We start from the raw sequence: 22861 nt of genomic DNA, 5'->3' as shown, positions 1-22861 counted from the left end.
TTGACTTGAAAAATATGCTGTATAATGAAAACGAATAATGTAAAATAGAATAATACATGTACAACAATAATATGTATGTTTGTGTATATATATATATATATATATATATATATATATATATATACATATATACAGACCCCAAATATATATTTTTTAGACTTTATTATTTGTTATTATGAAATAGATATATATATATATATATATATATATATATATATATATATATATATATATATATATATATATATATATAATAGAATATGTTATATATTAAACATATAAAATATACTTACAAAAAATATATATATATACAGTATGTATATGTATACATGTATATATGTGAATGTGTATATGTTTAGATGTAAATTTTTATATATATATACTCTCTCTATATACATATATATATATATATATATATATATATATATATATATATGTATAATAAATATATAATCTGAAAAATACATCATATATTCGGGGTCTAGATATTTATATAGGTGAACCTCCAAAAATGTTAATATCGTGCAAAAGTTCATTCATGTCAGCAATTTAATTTCAAATGTGAAACTAATATGTGATATAAACTCATAACATGCAAAGTGAGATATGTCAAGCTTTTATTTGTTATAATTTTAATGACAATGGCTGAGAGTTTTTGAAAAGCCCACATTTTCAAAGATTTTTAATTCAAGGTTTTAATAAGCTGTAAGATATAATCATCAAAATTATATCAAAAGAGCATTTGAAATAGCTTGAGTTGCATGTTATGATCCTATTTCATATATTAGTTTCACCTTGTAAATGTAATTGCTGAAATAAACTAAACTTTGCACAATATTGACATTTTTTTAGTTTCACCAGTACATTTTAAAGGAGAACAGTGCTTTTTTGGAACATTTCCTATCATTCACAATCCTTATGAGAGACAAGAAGACAAAAGTTTTTTCTTTTTCTTCCATTCCAATTTGTAATAATCAGCTCGTTCTAGGTAGCTAGCAATGGAGCTTATGGGATGAATCCATTCTGCCTCTAAATCACTTTGAAAATGCATCCAAAAACGTTCCGTAACCTGTATAATAACCATCCATCCATCCATTTTCTACCGCTTGTTCCTTTCGTGGTCCCAGGGGGTGCTGGAGCGTGATTCTTTTCATGGACAGCCCTGTCTCTTGTGTCGTTGTTAAAGACAAAAACTGTCAACTGATTCGTAGTTCGGCGCGGTAACCGGTTTATGTGTCTTCACACGATTAACTTAAGGATTCACAGCTGAATCTTACCGATTGAGGGTGCTGTAACCGATGTAGCCGAACCTGCCACTTTTCGAACGGGATATCCGGTTGCAACGGTTTCTCATTAACAACCCTAATTAGAACACACACATGTTTGTTTCCGGAAGTCAGAAGTGCGTTGCTATGGGAACAAAAATAAATTAACTAAGGAAATAAGTTCCGGTATTGCTTAAAATGAACAAAATACTGTAAATATTGTACATATTAAACACTCTTATGAATGTGTCTGTTACTAGATTATATATATACTTGCAGCATGTATATAAAATGTTGATGGAGGGTTTTGAAGTTGTTTTAGAGGACTTTGAAGGCTAACGCATCTTGCAAGCGTTTTTTTAATCATCTTTAAAATGATTTAAAAAAATAAAAAATAAAAATGTGTATTTTTGTCGCTCATTATAATTTTGAAGAATAGTCAAAATTAAAAAAAAAAAGTGTGGTTCCCCTTTAACAGGCATGTGGTGCCAAATGATTAATTTTATCTTTAAAAAATGTTGTTCCAAAAATATTCGGTGAAGATTTGGTTTGATATGACCCAAGGGCCAAAACATAACAAGGTGGTGGTTGTCATATATAACCAGTGAGAGGAGTAGTCACTTGACTATTAGGAGTGGGCAAGAGTGAACATTTTTCAAGAGCATTAATCTAATTTGTATTTAATTATTTGATCATGAATGTAATCAGAATTACTGGTACCATTCAGGACAAAGACTGTGCCTCTTGAGAATCCTTACAGTTTTCCTGTTCCATTTCCAATGTCATGTTAGCGCCCTGTTTTCGGCCATGTGCCGTCAAAGCAAAACACAGCAAAGGGGAGGAGTCAGACCCGCTAACATTCTCTCCTCCTCCAGCCTGTTTCCTGTGTCCTGCGGCTGGTTGTTTTTCTTTTTTTTACGCGTTCAGTTTAACAGTGCTGCATCTGCGCCGGTTGACAGCTGAATTCCACCGGGAAAACGAGTGAGAGAGCGTGAGAGAGAGAGGAGGGGGGAGAAAAACACGTGAGAAGGAATAAGTGGCAGGATAGGAGAAGGAAGAGAGAGTGGGAGGGAGGGTTGTTTATTGGCCGTACGTCAGAACGCGAGCATCAGGGAGGGAGAGCGGCTGCACACATTTCACAGGGCAAGATTTTATGATTGGCCGAGTGCAGTGCAGTTTGTGAGGCGTGCTGAGGAGAGCGGGAGGACGTTGCTTTCGCCTCCTTCCTGCCGCTTCCTCAGGCCTCGAAGAACAGACATGCAATTGTGCAAGCAGCACTGTGAGTATGTGTGTGTATATGTGAGAAAAGCTAGTGTGAATAAGAAATGTGAGAGCACTTATTGAAGGTTGTCATGCACACAGACTGAGCCAGCTGGGGGTATTTTTTTTTTAGGACATACTGGAAGGCTTGCAGAGCGCGGAGCCCATGGCAGAGAAGTTGAAAGGTCAACTGAACGAGCTGGTACGATACTCCAGAGACTTGGGTTCCCAGTCCGACCGAGTCACCGCTCTTGTCAAGCAGCACAACAGGTGAGAAGACATTTTCTTGTGTGTTACAAGATGAAGATGACGGCAGGATGAACATAGATGTGAAGCATGGGAGGAATGGGAAGTAACATGGCCACAAGGGAATGTATCAGCTAAGAACATGATGAAATAGCCTAGAGATGATAGTAAATGTGCTACTCATTGCTGTTATGCAAGCTGCAGTGGAACACTCTGGGTCTACAAATTGTTTACATATTCAGTATTCATTTATTTTTCAAAATTCAGTAAGCCAAAGTGAATGTAACCTCCTGCATGCCAATTGTGTGCCCATATTGAACTTTCCTCTTGTGCATTTGTTATGAACATAATTAACAGGTCGGGACTAATGTATTGTAATGTAAGAAAGGGGTTTTGCACAGGAACCCTGCACACAGAGAATATCTTCCTTTATTCTCTGGACTATCTTCACATCATGGTATATATTAGACCACCCAGTGGTTTGCATTTTAGCCCTATTAAGGTTAATCTCTTTGTGAAATTTGCATGTGTGTGGGTCTTCTCCGGGTACTATTTCCTACATTCAAATGATGCATTTTGGAATAATTGGAGACTGTAAATTGTCCATGGTTGTTGTATTATGTTGTTTACTGCTATTGGCAGTCGAGGCTGTACCCCACCTTTTGCTTGGGATGGATACTAAATTCAGTACTTTTATAGGTACTGACCAAATTCCATCTGTGCTACCTAAATTGAACAGTACCGTATTGAGATACCTTTGTTGCACGTGACGTCATATCCGGTTGCAGACTTGACACTGGCTTAAGCATTTGGCGGGCAAAAAGGCATATTTTTAGCAGACTGTCTCTAGGTAATGTTGCTATTGTCCATGCTAACAAAGCAAACATACTGATAGAAAGCGCTCAACGGCAAGGCTTCACTTTTCAAGCTAGCTTGGTGCTAATTCACATTGCATATGCCATATACTGTACATGCTACTGATTAGCGTAGGCAATTTTACATGCCGATTTCAACACCTCCAAATTTGGCAATCAAAAATACAACTAAGATGCATGTTAACCAAACAGCTGGTGTGTCAAAAGTACAATAATTACTGGCAAACACTTTGTAGGGCTCAACAAAAGACAAAACCGGCACATTCAGCTTGATGGCAAAGACTACTTTTTGATTATGGCGTCACAACACGACATAATTCAAACAAATGCATCTACTTGTAGCTTATGAAGCTATTGACATACTGAGCAGGTGAGCTGATGCATCGCCTCTGAGTTGGTGAAAGTTAATTCTACATTATAAATCATGCCTCTCACTTGTATAGTTGAAGGTTGTTGCCATAAACCGAGAAGTTGTTCAACTTTTGACATTCAACGTAGACCTGGTGATGGCTAGAAAGCCACGAAAAGACGCCCACTTTTTTTTTTTTTTACCGGCACTAGCATTATGATTAATTCTTCCTCTAAACAGGAAGATATGAACATTTCATCAGTCGGCATCCTAATGAAAGCAGACATTGTTCAGTAAGTGATTGTTTTATTATGATTCGTAGTTTGTATTTCATGTTCAGCACTTAGCAATAGTGCTACTTGATCTGCTTATCACTCAGCTTTTAAATCTTATAGTTCATACTCTATATATTCAGGCTCAAAAATATAAGGTTCTGGATCATCATTTGTCCCAAAGTAGTCGTCGTTGTCTCTCATGAAGTCTGCCATGATTAGTAGTAATTGTTGAAGGAAATAGTGAACATTATGATGCGTCTGTGAAATTAATGTGCCGCCATTGTTATGACAGGTTACGCCAGGTCATTCATTGTCTTGTCTCGTTTTTTGGGTTTAATTACTGTTTTGCGCTCTTATTTTGTTTCCACTTGCTGTTCTGTCGGTGTTAGCTGTTTGCTAGTTTTTCTGTTCACTTGCAGGTGATTAGATGATTGTTTTCACCTGCCGCTAATGACCACTGGAAGAGTATTTAAGCTTGTCTCACAGCTTCATTGGTTGTGGATCATTGTTGAAGTTACAAACGGGGTTGGTGGTAATTTGAGATCTTGTTTTATGTCACTTATTATTGTAAGCTCTCCCTGAGGCTCTATTTTTCATGCACAGCTCTCCTTGTGCTTTTCTGTGCAATTCCCTGCCGCATTTTTGTTTTGTACTTTTGACATTAAATACGGGACCTTCACCTGCATGCTGCCTACTGTCTCCTGCATTTTGGGGTCTACAAAGAGCGTTCCTAACAAAATGTAACAGGTAATAACAGCCATATACTTAAAATGACCCAAATTCATAAATATTATAAATGGTAAATGGGTTATACTTGTATAGCGCTTTTCTACCTTCAAGGTACTCGAAGCGCTTTGACACTATTTCCACACTCACCAATTCACACACACCTTCACACACACATTCACACACTGATGGCGGGAGATGCCATGCAAGGCGCTAACCACGACCCATCAGGAGCAAGGGTGAAGTTACTTGCTCAAGGACACAATGGACGTGACTAGTTTGGTAGAATCTTGGGATTGAACCAGGAACCCTCAGGTTGCTAGCACGGCCACTCTCCCAACCGCGCCACGCCATCACGTGCTATTATGAATGTTCCTGTTACAACATAACACATACTGTACTGCATGTATATAAAACAATGGAGGCTTTTGGGTGTTTTTAGAGGGCTTTATAGGCGGAATACAGCAAAACCCATTACCACTATTGTTAGCTGTGTTTTGCTAGTGTTTATAACTAAAAATGCATAAAAAAAGAAAAACTTGTGCTTGTTTCACAAAAGGGATAGGTGAAATTGTTTTTAAAAAGTGCTATTCCCTTTTAATTGGTAAACAGATTTTATTCTCAAACAAATTAATATTTATAACCACATGGACAAACAAAAGTACAGAAAATTGGTACTGTTGAGTACCGGTATCAATTCCAAGGTACTGGGAATATTTAGTTTAGTAGTTACCATTATAACACTGGTTTATAGGGATTTAAAGATATTATACATACCATGGTATTTCGGTTTCAAAGTCTTGTATGACGGTATCAAATGAAAATTTGGTGTGTGTAGTTTTTTTCTGGCGCTTTAGCGATGGCCGGGTCTGTAAATAAATAAATAAACTACTACGTCTTCCAGAACCCTCTGTACACGGGGACAGCAAGGTGGGGGCGTTAAACGTCGTAAGCAGGAAGTGAAGTGAAGTGAATTATATTTATATAGCGCTTTTCTCTAGTGACTCAAAGCGCTTTTACATAGTAAACCCAATATCTAAGTTACATTTAAACCAGTGTGGGTGGCACTGGGAGCAGGTAGGTAAAGTGTCTTGCCAAAGGACACAACGGCAGTGACTATGATGGCGGAATTAGGGATCGAACCTGCAACCCTCAAGTTGCTGGCAACCCTCAAGTTGCGGGCACGGCCCTCTACCAACCGAGCTATATCGCCCCGTTGTGTGTTCATACTCGTCGTAGATAAAAGGAAATCTGTCCCCAACTGGTTGAGTTATGTTGCTAACAGACAAACAAACCCTGCTGAAAACATAACCTCTTTGGTGGATATAAGAAAGTCTGCGTTCTGTAAAGCGAAGCGTGCCAATTTAGTTTTGAGCATTTTGAAGGGGACACAGAGCTCGTTGGTCCTGTCACCTCCAAAACAACTGCACTGCGGATAAACTAAGAAGCTATTTGATACATCCTCAATCCATCCATCTATATTTCTACCACTTATTACTCTTGACGTCGCGGCGGTATGGGGTGGCTGGAGCCTATTCCAGGCAAAGGCAAAAGACAAGTCACCACCTCATAAACAGTCACCCAGAAAATATATTTGAAGCCAGCGACTCTAAATACCAATTTGTGAGGTATTTAGATTGTTGAACGTTATATTGTTGGTTAACTTTTCTAAGAAACAACATTTCCCAGACTAATATAAACACGTTCACTGTAGAGGACACTGCTTCTCATAATGTAAAAGTTGAAAGACACTAAACTGTACATAATTTCACACTTGTTACACTGGATGTTTACATTGTCATGTTAAAGAACTGTACATTTTTTTTGAATATATATTTGCTTGAAACAGTAGATGTTCCTGAACCATTATTTGTATAAAAAAATACTTCTTTGTAGTAAAAAATATGATTAGAACATTTGAGCATTATGTTTGTGTCCAATTACAGTAAGGTTTATCCTACCCCTCCATTTTACACACTATGGCATTTTTACCAAGCTTTTTTTGGACATATACCACAATAATATCGTATAATACCGTGATAATATCGTACCATGAGATTTTGATACCGTTACATCCCTACTGGTTCATTTCAATAAAGAATGGCAGTGTTGTAGCTGGAATTTACCTAAACTGAGTCAACATTTATGTTAAAACACACTGTAGTGATTTAGAGCTGTTTGTTAATATTATTACCGTACACCCCCAAATCGTGACCTCCGCTCTAACAGAGGCAGAGTGTAGACACAAGACAGTTACACATTCCTTTCACACCCTAACATGAAAGTAACACTTCTCCGTGTGTCCAGTCAATGTACATCAAAGTCAGTGTTTCCCACAGAACTACAATCTATTTGTGGCGCGGGTTGCATAATGGACGGACTGTGACGCATGTGCTTGTAACTTTTATGGAGGCTATGTGAGAGTGAGCAAAAAACATGAAAACAAATATTTTTGGAAATACACTTATGACTTGTGAGTGCTATCATTTAAGTCTTCAAAAGTATCCAATAAGACCAAAAAAAAGTTGTTGCTCGTCGATTTTTTTGAACAAGACAATTTAGAGGGTCTGAATACTCGCAATTACACCAACAAAGTTGTTAAGTTGCCCTCCTAGGCCTCCTCTCAAATGGATGCCTTCAAATAAAGGCCTAGTACTCCCTGCAGGTGAGCAAATAAACATCTCATATTACTTGAGTATAACCGTTTATAAACCCTTTCAGTTTCACTTTGAAGCAAATACAGCACATGTGTGTATCAAATCAAAACACTGGATTATTGTTTTGCATTCATTTGCCATATTGCACAAAATGAACTGTCTGCAAAAAACAATATCAGCTCATTATTGGCTGTCAAGGGGATTGCTTGTAGCACATGATGAGATGCTGTAAAATACCCTGACTCCTGCCCAGAGGCCCAACAGTGGTATTAAGTGTGCAGGATGTATAAAGTGCAAGGTGTCTGCAAGATAAATTGAACCAAGCTGAAGTTGTGAGATGTGTCAGGCAGACAAAGGTGAAAGTTGACTGACACACCAGTTGCTAAGCGACACCCTTGCCCTCGCCTCACTTGCTTGTTCGCTGTGGTCTTGGCTCGTAGACGCATGCATTCGAAATAATCTTTATTTGATCAATTTTCACAATATAATGAGATCAAATTTGGTATGTTTGTATTAATAGTTGTAGTTTGCAGAAGGGCATTGTCTTTGTAATGTTTTGACTTATACTGTATGTAGCTAAAAAAAAATGCATATATGGACCAAATCAGTAAAATAAATAAATATGCATTGTAGTGTATGATAATTAAATGTCTGTAGACTGGATCACATCTGTTGTTAAGAAGCTGTGCAAATGTTTCAGTCAAACAGACATTTGTGTGTGTGTGTGTGTGTGCGTGCGTGTGTGCATGTCTACGCTGTGTGTGTGTGTGTGTGTGTGTGCGAGAAAGATAGTGTGCGTGTTTACTGACATACAAGTAAATAACTAATCAGTCTCTTCACTCGTTTTAGAACAAAACACCCACTCTTCCCTCGACCTTCCCATAATCCATATTCATGAGCAGGAAAAGTCCTCTCCATGCTTCCTTTGTATGACACACACTGACAATAATGTGTACAATATATCCATACCCTTGTGTAACTGCAGAAAGCAGATCTCAATAGAATATGTACGGTATGTAATATTGTGGCCAATGAGTATTTTCCTACCCTTTCCCATACAGCAATACTTCAAGTATAGTGTAACCTCTCTGTTAAATATCGCTGTCATGTTGCCTCTACGTCAGCCTTTTCCTCACAACATCGACCCGTCATCCCTCATCCTCCTCGTATTATCACCCTTGTGAACTCGTGCCCTGATCATATGTTGCCTCTCTGTAACCACCCCAGTCACCATCCACCACTTTACCCAAAGCTCATTGCTTCCACTTCACCCACTGTTCCATCTCTCCACCTGCCAACTTCTCAATCCTGCTCATCTCCCACGCCCATACATTCACTCCCATAATGTAAAGACAGTATGTACCGGTATGTGTGTTGTTAGGACAGCACGCGCCTTCTTCTTTTGTTCCTTTCCCAAAGTTTTCTTTTCTACTTCTTCCCTCTTTTAGCCTCAGCCTCCATGCCTCCAGGGAGTGCCAGAATAAGGAGCGCCTACTGGAGCAGCGGTTCCGTGCTGCCCTCAGAGACTTCCAGCAGTGGTTGGTTAACGCCAAAATCTGTACCGCCAAATGTTTCGACGTGCCGCAGAGTGTGGCAGAGGCCTCCAGCGCTCAGCAACGAATACAGGTTAGATGTTTTGCATGCATCTCGGCCAATAATCTAAAAGAATAACACTACCCAACATTTTATATATTTTAGATTGCTATGGTGAGGGTGAAACCTTGCTTCAACCACAGGTTCACCTGAATTTAATGGCTTCTTTACTGATACAAGTACTACCTGCCACAATGTTTAATGGAAATTAGTAAGTCTGGTTACAAACAAATAAAAGATGACATTTTCGGCTTCTGTAGATTTTAAAACATCTCTCATTTAGATGCCCATAGTAAAGTCAAGTCAAAGTTTATTTTTATAGCACATTTAAAACAACCCACGTTGACCAACGTGCTGCACATACGACAATAAAAGCTGTAAAACGGTGGATAATACAATACAACAATAAATATAAAATACATTTTTGATTGAAATATTAAAGTATTAGAGTGCACAAGCCTAAAGGGATTCCTGACAAGCTAATACAGTTTAAAAGTGGAGATAAATCTATTAATAATGTGAATCTTACCATACCATACCATACCAACTTTATTTATAAAGCCCTTTAAAGACAAGCACAGTTGAAAAACAAAGGGCTGTACACCACAAAGAAATAGAGGCAAAGGACATAATAAAAAATAACATTTAAAACAGAAAAAATACACATGTAAAAAGCAAATATAAATTACCCTAAGAACAGTTTGTTAGATAAAAACAGTTTAAAAATTAAAAACAGTTCAAAAAGTTAAAAGCTAAAAACAGTTCAAAGTCTCATGCTGGGTTAAAAGCCAGTGAATAAAAATGGGTTTTAAGAAGGGTCTTAAAAATAGCCAAAAAAGGGGCCTGTCTCACATGGAGAGGGAGATCTTAAGAGCTAAACTAGCAAATAAGCCACGTCACTGAATCAGTCCCATTTACTGTTAATGTAATTCTTTCAAATTGAACTTTAAAATTTTTTTAGGCAGTTATAATTTATTTTTGACTCGGTTCCTAAGATGAAGATGACTCATTTGAGTAACAGGACTGAAAGTAACAGTAAGTTTTAGCACAGACTAAGCAAATACATAAAATATTGCCAGCCACATGGCACGTTGACACTACTTAATGACATACGGTACTAATTATAGTGATTCAACACAAAGGGTATTTTACAAGAAAAAAAAAAATCTAGTTAACAGGACTGTGCTGTTGAATTTAATCCCACCCCCAGAAATGTATCTCGGGGTGTACAGTATGTCGAAGTGCAGGCTTTTGAAGCGAGACACAAGAAAGCTCCACAGCGTGCTTCTCTTTTAGGAGTATATCTTCTGAGGTTATCCTCTGAGAAACTGGCAGGTGTTAACAGCCTGGCAGCCTTTTCGAAGCACCCTGGGGCCTTGGCGGAGAGGCAGGCTCTTGCTGGTTAAGGTAAATGTCCCAGTATGGTCACACTAGATAATAACCTGCCTCAACAAAGATTTCAGATGATTGTTTATTGCACATATTTATTAAGTAGTCAGATTAATATCAAGTATGAGAAGAATTCTATTTATGTCCCATTGTAAGCAAGGATTTCAAAGCCAGGGGATGTTAGCGTGTGTTCCCCTCCCCAAGTTGGCGCTGTTGCTTTGTGAGGATGAGTGGGAACGTCAGCGAGTTTACGGCGATCCAGAGAGGAAGAGTCATGTTTTATTTATCATTGACCTGGTGAGGAATGTGGAACAATGTTTCCACATGGCTGACCTCCAGTAGGACTGGCGTGGGAGGGGGGACAAAGGGGGCCTGCTGGTTGTGGATGGGGGTTCATATGCACACTGTTGTGTCACCCTTAATTGGTGGTGTCTATTTACTTGCATGAAGGGGAGAATAGAGAATAAGCGAGAAGTTAAAAAACAAAAATGTGTGTGTGTGATGCACAGATGGTGGAGTGGTCCCTGCTGTGCTGCTGTCATTTTCTGTGCTCTAAAGAGGGGTGTTTTGGTACATATGTGCGTGTGTGCATTTAGTATGCAAAAAACAAAACTCACCGACTTCTATTATCTGCCTCCGCGGGTCAAGCCAAGCCTTGCGCCCACGCATAGGGAATACATTATGGCTCTAATTGCTGCGTCTGATTGTGTGAAGTGTCCGTCACTGTGTTGAATTAGTCATAGCAGCAACAATGGAAGACAGAAAGTAAGTCACTTGGTTGTCACTCAGTCTTCTTTACTGTCACATCCTCCTGTTGTTTTTACTGTACAAATGTGTGTGTGTGTGTGTTAAACAGATCCTTTGTCTATTCCCCCCCCAGGAGTTCTTGAGTGACAGGGAGCACGGCCAGGCCAGGCTGAGTACAGTAGGAGCCAGCGGGGAGCTTCTGATGGCGGTGGTGTCCAAAGACAGGGTGGAGGGGATCAAGGCCAAAGTGACAAACATGAGAGAAGACTGGAGGAGGCTGATGAATGACCTGCAGTTGAGGGAGGATGCGCTCAAGGTGGTGTAGATTGCTTCTGTTTTGCATTTAAAGTCACATTTACAGTACGTTGGAGTCTAAATAGTGTGTTGAGGCTGTGTTGAAGTGAATTAAAATTACCTAAATAACAATAATGAGAAATTTTAGCAACAGATCAAGACTCCATACCATAAGATATATAGATAAATATATGAAGGGGAGGTGTTAAATATTGTACACAAATGATAACAATTGTGGACATCCAACATTTGGGGGTTGGCCTTATACAATTATTTTATTTTTGGAGCACATCTTTGTCTTGGGGAAACTTCTCCAGGTTTTTTTAACCTTAGCTATTAGTGCAGCAACAAATTCATGCTTTCTGTTGTATTTGCTAGAATGTATATTGTCAGATGACAGAGTTTGAAGCAAGCGCTCAACCTCTGCTGGAGTGGCTTAACAGCACCGAGTTCAAAGTTCAGGAGAGCAGTGCTCGGCTACACGACCTCCAAACCAAGAAACAAGAGCTAAGCAAACTACAGGTAAGTGCCATGTTATAATTCTGCATTTAAAAATGATGTTGTGTGTATCAGAAAAGTTCCAGGACTGGCGTCACAAAAGATATCTTTAAACTACAAATGTTACCCTTCGAAGTAATCTCCGTGGAGTCAAAGACTCTTTCCTAACCTTTTCTGCAATGCTTTCATGCACACCTGGAAAGGTTCTTCTCAGGTTGATGTCAGCCAAGTCCTCTTGATGAACCCCTTAGCTTGAGAAGAAGGAAAAAAATCACAGATAGTCGGTCTGGTGTATAAGGAGATTGCAGCGTGGCAATGTTTTCTCGGCCAGAAACTAGGGGATCCTCAGGACAGTGTGAGCAGGCATGTTGTCATCGTGAAGCCACAACTCTTGTCTCTTGTTGCGCACTGAACAAAGCAAACGTCGCAGGATCTCTTCGTAGACGTTGTAGTTCATTGTCTGATCCTGTGGCAAGAACTTGAAGTGGACGATGCCTCTCACATTAAAGAATGTGATCATGTCCTGGAACTTTTCTGACATGTGTCATAATTGGGGCGGTATAGCTTGGTTGGTAGAGTGGCCGTGCCAGCAACTTGAGGGTTCCAGGTTTGATCCCCGCTTCCGCCATACCTAGTCACTGCAGTTGTGTCCTTGGGCAAGACACTTTACCCACCCGCTCCCAGTGCCACCCACACTGGTTTAAATGTAATTTAGATATTGGGTTTCACTATGTAAAAGCGCTTTGAGTCACTAGAGAGAAGTGCTATATAAATATACTTCACTCAATTCCTTAGCATAAGAGGTGTTCTAACATACCGGTACATGTTTTGTAAATATTGTGGTTTTTAGCTTATCTGTAGCAGGTTTCAAAGTAATCTGACATATTCAGGCTTAAAAAAAGGTATGCTGAATCTTTAAGACAATTACAATAATATAAACTATAGACATACTTTTTAAACATATTTGTGTTTTTTCTCTTCCTCGCTCAAGTAAACCTCCCATAAACTGAAGACTGAGTTGATTTTTCAAGGGCACCAAATACTGTACTTTAGCTTTCCATCAGATAAGCATCCCAAAAGTGTAATCTGAAATCAGCTGGGAAAAGAAGACCTAATTACATTTGTCGAGCACCACTGAATCAAAATAGAGCAACGGCTTGACATAATATAATAGTCAGAGGCAAAGTCAGGGAATCTAATTAAATCCCCCCTTCTGTCACAAGCTCTTTTTTCTAGGATGGGATAACAAAATCTGTCATGTCTGGCAGAGACAAAAAAAAGATGAGAATATTGTTGAAAAGATAAAACAACAAAGGAGGGGCAAAATATATCAAGCCTGTCGCAAAGCTCAGCTCTTATCATTGTTGATATTTTTTTGGATGTACTCTATGTCGCCTTTGTCGAGCCCTGCAACCAATTACATGCTTCCCCTCAGCACCTCAAGTACAAAACAATACATGCAGGATAAATCCTCTTTATGTTTAGACCACCTGTGCTTGCAACATACTGTACTACACTATCAAACTTGTCTCTTCATCTTGTCTGTGCGTTGCTTAATGGTCCCCGATTTGGCAAAATGTTCTTTTTAATGTTATGACATTCATTAGGGATGTTTTGATCAAGGTTTTTTGTTCCGATTCCGATACTGATCATCCATGTGTGCAATCGGCCATTACCAATACCGATACGGATCACACGTATTAACTGTATTTTTTTTAAATAATTTATGGTGAGTTCTATTGACCGTTAAACAATATCAACAAACAATATTTTAACTGGTTCCTTATTCTCTCATTATGTACAATTGTTTGAACAAAACAAACTCAATAGTAAGTAGGTAAGTACATTTTATACAAATTTTACACTTCTTAAACTTTACTAAACACTTATTTCTCTGTGTTGTTTGAAGCTAGCGTAGCTCTATTAGCATGCCTGTTTTTGGCTTTCTCTCGGTGTGTAACATGTCAAGCCTCCTTAGCCTAGTCCTCCAGTGATACTTAAGATACTAAAAAATGCTGTTTTTATTTTCCATAACGAAGGTGATTATTTTCAGTTTAGGGGAATGCTCCACGCTGTGTATAAAGACACATAATTAGTTGCTCGCCGTTTGTCAGGCAGAGAGGATTGGCGTTTGTCATCAGTATTAAAAGGCATGAGTCAGCAATCGGCATACTTTTTTTCACAATACTATTTTGTCAATCCATCATCACATCCCTAACAGTAAACTGTGTCCTTAGACCCTGGTAGAGAAAAATCTTATCATATCACTTGTTTGCTCACCTTTTGAGAGGAAAGACTATATGTAATATATTTTCTGTTTCTGACAGTCCAAATTGTTTACACGCTCACATACGACGTAGGATTCTCTGTCCATTGTCTGTTGCAGCGCAATTGCCTCCTTTTTAACAGCTATTTGTGCGTAACTATGCCAGTTTTGACACACATTTCAAACATGGTAAATATATATGCCAAACAACAGGCTTAAAGCAGTTTCAATCTTAATTAATCACATGGCATGCGCTAAATGATTATATTTGCAGCTCCTCCTTCCAGTATTGTGGGCGTTTTCAAAACATTTTCAGGCATAAACATGAAGACTGACACGCTGAATGGATTTTACTCTCCATTTTGGTCTCTTAAAAGACGTAATCCTGTGCACACAAGTTTAATAGATCAGCTTTGGGTGCACTATCAAGTTTGCACGTGTTTTATTACACGTAAAACTTTTGTAGATAAGGCTTTTTGAGTTTGAACAGTTTCTTAAACTGGATCATATTAGTACATTGAGAGATAGTCATATCATATAGTACATATACTTCTTTGCTTAATCTATTCCATAATTTAATTCCACATACTTATGTACTAAAGGTTTTTGGTGTTGCATACATCCATCCATCCATTTTCTACCGCTTGTCCCTCTCGGGGTCACAGTTGGGCTGGAGCCTATCTCAGCTGCACTCATGTGGTAGGCGGGGTACACCCTGGACCAGTCGCCACCTCATCGAAGGGCCAACACAGATAGACAGACAACATCCACGCTCACATTCACAAATGTTTTAAAAAAATTATTTCCCTAAGGTTGTAGTTTTCCTCTTTTGTAAATTAGGTAACAGGTTATTGTTTTCTTTATGCATGATTTTAGCTGTTTTCAAATGTACCAAATCATTAATTTCAGTATTTTCAAATTAAATAAATAAATGGTTTGAATGTTCTCTATAACCAATATTATGAATTATCCTAACTAACCATTTTTGTTTCAGGGTTAGTAAATAAAGCATACTTTTGTGGTTAATCCCTCATACTTTTACACAATAGCTCAGATATAGTAACACTAGAGAACAGTAGAGAATATGGAGTGATTTTTGGTCCAGAATGTTTTGCTTTATTAATTTTAACTGTTTAGTGCCACTTTATGTTGTATATTTTTATATGAGATTTCCAATGCATTTGATCATCTATTGTTATGCCTATAAATTTGATTTCTTTCACCTGTCAATGTCTTTATAGTCTATTTGAATTTGTGTTTACTGTCTTTCCTATTTTTCCAGAATAGCATTAATTTAGTTTTGTTGAAATTCAAAGCACGGGCAGCACGGTGGTCCAGGGGTTAGTGCAAGTGCCTCACAATACAAAGGTCCTGAGTAGTCCTGGGTTCAATCCTGGGCTCGGGATCTTTCTGTGTGGAGTTTGCATGTTCTCCCCGTGTCTGCGTGGGTTCCCTCCGGGTACTACGGCTTCCTCCCACCTCCAAAAACATGCACCTGGGGATAGGTTGATTGGCAACACTAAATTGGCCCTAGTGTGTGAAAGTGAGTGTGAATGTTGTCTGTCTATCTGTGTTGGCCCTGCGATGAGGTGGCGACTTGTCCAGGGTGTACACCGCCTTCCGCCCGAATGCAGCTGAGATAGGCTCCAGCACCACCCGCGACCCCAAAAGGGACAAGCGGTAGAAAATGGATGGATGGATGGATGAAATTCAAAGATAACTTGTCACACCACCTCTTTAATTCATTAATTACTTCTGTAAAATGTGTATTTGCTTCTGTGTATTCTCTCCTGAACAAAATGTAATTGTATTATCTGCAAACACTGCTAATTGTAGATCTTTTGTGACTTTACAAATGTTGTTTATTGATTGAACAATTTTGACCCCAGTATTGATCCTAATGCTGCAGACGTGTGTTCGCCTAGATCAGGGGTCGGCAACCTTTACCAGTCAAAGAGTAATTTTGACCAGTTCCACAAATTAAAGAAAACAATGGGAGCCACAAAAATCTCTTGAAATTTAAAATGAAATAACAGTGCATACAAAGTTTTATTTTTGCTTTGTGCTATGTATAAACCAAGGGTCTTAGACACGTGGCCCACACCTTAATATGAAAATTGAATGTTAGTGCGGCCCGCGGGTTTTGTATGAATGGCGCTTGACAGCGTCATATTGTCAACCCTCCCGAATTTTCCGGAAGACTACAAATTTCAGGGCAACTGTTCTCTCGAACGTGCTGTGATGGTACAGCATTTAGCGCCCACTACAACCAGCGTGCCGGCCCAGTTACACGTTGTATGGGGCTTCTCACGTAAGTGACAGCAAGGCTTACTTCGTCAACAACCACACAGGTTACACTGACGGTGGCGGTATAAAAAACTTTAACACTCTTACTAATAATGCGCCACACTGTGAACCCACACCAAACAAGAATGACAAACACATTTCGGGAGAACATCTGCACCGTAACACAACATAAACACAACAGAACAAATACCCAGAATCCCATGCAGCCCTAACTCTTCCGGGCTGCATTATACACTCCCGCTACCAAACTCCACCCACCTCAACCGACGCACAGAGGGGGGGGTTGATGTGTGAGGGAGCAGGGGTGTGGGCGGGGTTTGGTGGTAGCAGGGGTGTATAATGTAGCCCGGAAGAGTCAGGGCTGCATGGGATTCTGAGTATTTGTTCTGTTGTGTTTATGTTGTGTTAAGGTGCAGATGTTCTCCCGAAATGTGTTTGTCATTCTTGTTTGGTTTTGGTTCAAAGTGTGGCGCATTATTAATAAGAGTGTTAAAGTTGTTTTATATGGCCACCATCAGTGTAACCTGTGTGGCTGTTGACCAAGTATGCCTTGCTGTCACTTACGTGTGCGAGCAGAAGATGCATATAGCAAGAGGCTGGGCTGGCACGCTGTTAATACAGATTGTATAGGGCGCTAAATGCTGTACCATCATGGCACGCCCTTATTATTATTGCAAGGGTGAAAATCGGAGAATATTAATTCCGGGAGTTTTCTGCGAGAGGCACTGAAATCCGGAAGTCTCCCGGGAAAATCGGGGGGGTCGGCAAGTATGCAGCTGAGTCGCATCAGAGTGATCAAAGAGCCGCATGCGGCTCCGGAGCCGCGGGTTGCCGACCCCTGGCCTAGATTAATGTATTGCTTCCTGTTTGTTAAGTAGCATCTTACCTAGTTCCAAACCAACCCCTTCTCCTCTGTTCTCAGTTCTAATGTGTTGATTAAGATAATATGATTGATTGTGTCAAATGCTTTTGTTAAGTCCATAAACACTGCGGCTGCACACTATTTATTATCTTTTGCATTGGTAATTTCCTCTGTGTTCCCAGTGGGGCTTACTAAAAGTAACTTTTAAACTACTTCTCAATTCCAGCATAACAACATATTTTGTACTATTGTGGGACCTTTGGGACTTGATATAAAATGCTATGTAAATACTATAAAATGGAACCTTAAAATATTGTAACAAGTTACTAACAGGAACTGAAAATAGTCACTTCTTTGGAACTATATTCATGAATTAACCCTCATCTGTGCATCTCCAAATTGAACAACCCCAGACTATTCTTGAGGAGATGTCCAGTCGTGAAGCAGAACTCGGACATCTTAGAGAGAGTGCGCATCGTCTTTGGGAGGGGCAGGCCGCAGGCAAGGGCTTTGTCCACCGAGTGTCCCAGCTGTCGGCGCAGTGCTTGGCTCTCAGCAACTTGACCAAGGTATCACAGTGTTAACCTGCCTGATGACTCTTATGTCCATTTCCCTGGCTTACTGTAACTTGTCTCTTGTAATTGATCCCACTATCTCAAAATCCCATCTACAAAAAAAAGAAAGGTCCTGCAGCCACATCATTACAAGAAAGGGCAAACGCTCTGTTAGCCTACCCACATCTTTTATCTGAAAATGTCATCTTTGAAACGTATGAGTGCTGCAGCAGCTGACCTTTTGAAAACCCTCATTAATGCGTCAACTCTATCTCCTCTGTGATTAATTTGACACCAAACACTGAAATGGCTGACAATGTATCATTCTCTTACTGTAGTACTGGGAGAGTGTTGAATCAGATTGCCTGTCCTCATCCTTTCCAGACTGGTGTGGAACAGTTTATTATGGTAGTAGTGCTGCCTTGCAGATATAATTAATTATGTTGTTGTGTTAATGTTTCTCTTTGAAGATGACAAAACTGAATGGATGTGATTGTGTTTGAAAACAGCATTAAATGCCATATAAAGTGCAAACATTTACTTTATATTCTCACTCCTCTCCGAAGGACAAGTCCTCCAGGGTTGAACGCATTGTCGGGGAGCACCGTCTCTTCTCTCAGGGTCTGAAAGAGCTCCAGGAATGGGTGTGCAAAGCTCAGAGGCTCCTGGCCACCTGCGTCTCCGCCACCTCCAATAAAGTTGTGCTGGAGGACCGCATGTTGCAGTTGGAAGTAATGAGGGACAAGACTGGTTGAGGACACATTGATGTACAACTTGGATGTTCAATTAGCCCATTTCTCTGTGTGCGCAGGCTTTGCTCGCCGCACGTCAGGAGCGGGAGATCCAAATGAAGATGCTGCTTACTAGGGGAGAAGCAGTCCAAAGAAACACATCGGCTGAGGGTGTCCCAGTCATCCGCAAGCAGATCCAGGACCTGAAGGACTCGTGGGACTCCCTGCTGTCTGCCTCCATCAAGTGCAAAAGGTTGTAGAGGATATTGCATTTAAATGTATTTGTTCTATGATATGTGTTAACGTCAATACTGGTTATTATCAGTCAACTGGAGGGCGCCTTGTCGCAGTGGACCAGCTATCAGGAGGACTTTGGTCACTTTGTGCTTTGGATAGAGCGCGTTGAGGAAACACTGAGCTGCTCGGACAGACAGTACTCTGAGATGAGAGACAAGACTGCAAACCTGGGAAAGACTAAGGTACTGTTATACAATTGTTTAATTTGTTAAATTATGTTGTTAAAGGTGCCATACTATATACTATTGTCAAACAATTTTTAATCAGTCAAAATCCATCCATCCATTTTCTACCGCTTATTCCCTTCGGGGTCGCGGGGGGCGCTGGAGCCTATCTCAGCTACAATGTCCTATTAAATTTCTTACTGTATGAATAGTTCAATCAATAAATCAAAATTAATTTATATAGCCCTCAATCTCAAATGCCTGAAATGGCTGCACAAACCACAACGACATCCTCGGCCCTAATTCCTCATCCCTCACTCAACCCAATGGGACAATGAAAAACCTTGAAAGGCCGCCCCTGCTACACCGACCGGCCCACACCACCGTGACCAGTGCAATGAATGCCGAGTTTTGGCAGTGCTTTGGACTTTATTTTAAGATATGAAGCAAAGCCTGCTTTTTTACAAAGAGATTTGCAATTACACGGGGCAGGCTAATCCTGCTAGCTCACCTTCTCAACCCGTTGTGCTCTACTTTTTTACCTCAGGGGCTCCCCCCACAATGAATGTATACGTGTGTTTTTAAATCCAGCTTCTGTATGAAGAAGTGCTGAGTCACAGCTGTCCTCTGGAGACCATTGCAACTAAGGGCGCCAACATGGCAGAACCCGGCACTACGCAGCAGGAAGTGAAGCAGCTACAGAACAGATACAACGCCCTGAAAGAAAAGGCCAAGGTATGTGAAGATGCTTGTTTTCCACTCAGGGCCGCCACAGTTTAAATTAGGGCCCTAAGCAGAATTTTATTTGGAGCCATCATCTCCCTGCCATTTTTTTTCACTCTTAGTTTATTTATACTTTTTTAAAATCCAACTTCAATTTTATTTAGTGCATGTTTATGTTTATTTAGTGCATGTTTATGTTTATTTAGTGCATGTTTATGTTTATTATGCTGTATAATAGACTGTATTTATATTATTCACTTGTGAATAATGCTGTATAATAGACTGTATTTATATTATTCACATGTAAAAAATACCTAAGTGTTTATTGTTTATTGTGAGCGAACTGTGGTGCTGAATTTCCCCCAGGGATCAATAAAGTACTTTCTATTCTATTCTATTTGTACTAAAACATATTCATGGAAAACATTTTTTTTTTTTAACATCAATAAACTGAACATTTTTAAACATTTCCAACTCTACTATGACTGGGATTTGATCCCAGTACTTTTGAGATGCGCACTAACAGTGTTTCATATGAAGCGTCATTAATATATTGACCGTTTACATGCACTTCTTTGCGTAAAACAGGGTCTACCACGGATCGCTCGGCCCTAATCACAGCGTTTGTTCTGCACATAGGGAGGGGCTTCCACTGCTTTTGTAATCTCAAATAGTAATGTCCAACCTTGTTTTCCAGAATGCAGTCAGCAAGGCCAAGGGGCTGGTGCTGATCCATCAAGAATATCAGCGAGTGCTCCATGTGTTTGAAGATTGGTTGGAGCAAGAACAGGCCACTCTTGCATCATTATCCCTTTCAGAGGCAAATGTGGATACACTTGAGGAAACACTGAAGCAGCTCCAGGTGTCCATACAACTTTTTAAAGCTACAGTCTTTCAGGTTCTTTCTTCTTACTGTATGTTCATTATAGCTTCTACAGGAGCGATGCTCAGATGGTCAGTCGCTGCTGTCGTCAGTGCTGACTAGCAGAGGGAGGGTCATTCAATGGGGTGTACCCCAGATTGAGGACAGAACCCTTGACACTGCACAACAGGAGTGGGTGGCCTACCAGGACCGTTTGGAGGAGACCCAGACCCAGCTGAAGTCCACTCTGGCCAGATTGAAAGAGATGGACCAGAAGTTCCTTACCTTAGGCCAGTGGCTTGAGGAGATGGAGAAAGAGGCCATATTGAGACTTCGGAGGTCAGACAGGGGCACCAAAGAGACTCAGCTGAAGAAACTCAAGGTTAGTCCTTGCATCATTCCGACCAATTATTCGTAAGAGTTGAACATTCACTAGGCAAGAACAAGTAACTGGAAAGGTGCCACAGCTGCACTCTCATATCTTCTGTTTCGCTTGTGAGCAGTCGTGTCTCCAAGCATTGCTGACACGGCAAGGAGAAGTGGATGGCCTCTCCTCGCTATCACAGCAGATTCTCGAAGAAGCTTACATCAGTGGTCGTGTTAGCGTCACGGCAACGCAGCTCACTGCCCGCTACCACTCCCTGCTGCTCAGCATACAGGTTGGTCACTCTTGACAGTTTCATTTGATTTCATATTGGGGGTTTTTGTTTGTTTGTTTTCGGTTTGTTTTTGTGATGATCCGTTGCCCGGATCATGTTTTGTTTTAGTTTAAGACTCCCTTAGTTCTGTTTTCAGCACCCCTGGGTTTGTGTTTTAATGGTTGCCATGGGTGCAGATTATTTTCACCTGCCTCTGATTAGTGTTCGGTACGCTCACCTGCTCCCGGGCGCTAATCAGACATCTTTTTATTCCTGCCTTTCGCCACACTCGGTCTGGCTGTTTTGTTTGCTCCATGCAACAAGTTACGTTTGTATACCTTTTTGATACCTGTTCCTGAGCTAAGCTTCGCCATTTGTTTGCTTTACGCAACAAGTTACGATTGGTGATTCCTACGTCTTGTTTCTATGCTAAGCTTTCCCGTAAACGTTTCCATAGCTTCCCGTGCTATCGGCACGGTTGTTCTATTTTTGTTTGTTTTCCTGTCTGAATTATGGAAAATAAATCATTGTCCTACCTATACACTACCTCCGGAGTTCCATCTGCATCTTGGGGGAACTATCCGCGCATTAACATGCAACCCCACCGTAACAGTTTTGTTAGAAACAGTTGAAAGATGACTAGCAGGATACATTCTGTTTTTTATGACTATGCAACACTAGTTCATGTTACGTCAGAGCAAATATTCTGTTCAAGGCGAATGATTCCACTTGTGAAAAAAAAGAAGCAGACTGATGTATGAACGTTCTTGTCACATTTGTTTAGGTATGGATCCCAAAACGAGGTTGACAGTGCAACAAAAAGAGTAAATAGATGGTACCAGGAAAAGGGTAAAAAAGTAGCTAACTAATTTACAAGCTACAAACCCCGTTTCCATATGAGTTGGGAAATTGTGTTAAATGTAAATATAAACGGAATACAATGATTTGCAAATCATTTTCAACCCATATTCAGTTGAATATGCTACAAAGACAACACATTTGATGTTCAAACTGATAAACTTTTTTTTTTTGCAAATAATCATTAACTTTAGAACTTGATGCCAGCAACACGTGACAAAGAAGTTGGGAAAGGTGGCAATAAATACTGATAAAGTTGAGGAATGCTCATCAAACACTTATTTGGAACATCCCACAGGTGTGCAGGCTAATTGGGAACAGGTGGGTGCCATGATTGGGTATAAAAACAGCTTCCCAAAAAATGCTCAGTCTTTCACAAGAAAGGATGGGGCGAGGTACACTCCTTTGTCCACAACTGCGTGAGC

At 40.0% G+C, this 22861-nt stretch overlaps 1 protein-coding gene across 10 annotated transcripts in view; it reads left to right on the top strand.

The window, feature by feature from the left end:
- The window catches only part of syne1a (spectrin repeat containing, nuclear envelope 1a), a 160297-nt gene that overhangs the window by 70133 nt on the left and 67303 nt on the right, over positions 1-22861 (top strand). For 9 of the 10 annotated variants that reach the window (XM_061929703.2, XM_061929706.2, XM_061929705.2 and 6 more), the window contains 12 exons: positions 2659-2795; positions 9102-9279; positions 11516-11698; positions 12055-12198; positions 18023-18178; positions 18730-18894; positions 18975-19147; positions 19220-19373; positions 19947-20090; positions 20776-20940; positions 21008-21322; positions 21444-21599. In XM_061929703.2, the coding sequence (XP_061785687.2) occupies positions 2659-2795; positions 9102-9279; positions 11516-11698; positions 12055-12198; positions 18023-18178; positions 18730-18894; positions 18975-19147; positions 19220-19373; positions 19947-20090; positions 20776-20940; positions 21008-21322; positions 21444-21599 (2070 nt within the window). Of the gene's footprint in view, positions 1-2359; positions 2545-2658; positions 2796-9101; positions 9280-11515; positions 11699-12054; positions 12199-18022; positions 18179-18729; positions 18895-18974; positions 19148-19219; positions 19374-19946; positions 20091-20775; positions 20941-21007; positions 21323-21443; positions 21600-22861 lie in introns of those variants that run through there. The other variant, XM_061929709.2, reaches the window with a different exon arrangement.

Source organism: Nerophis lumbriciformis, linkage group LG34, assembly GCF_033978685.3.
Source record: "Nerophis lumbriciformis linkage group LG34, RoL_Nlum_v2.1, whole genome shotgun sequence".
In the NCBI taxonomy this organism is placed as follows: Eukaryota; Metazoa; Chordata; class Actinopteri; order Syngnathiformes; family Syngnathidae; genus Nerophis; species Nerophis lumbriciformis.
Note: the sequence above shows the minus strand (reverse complement) of the source record. Positions and strands in the feature narration are given on the sequence as shown.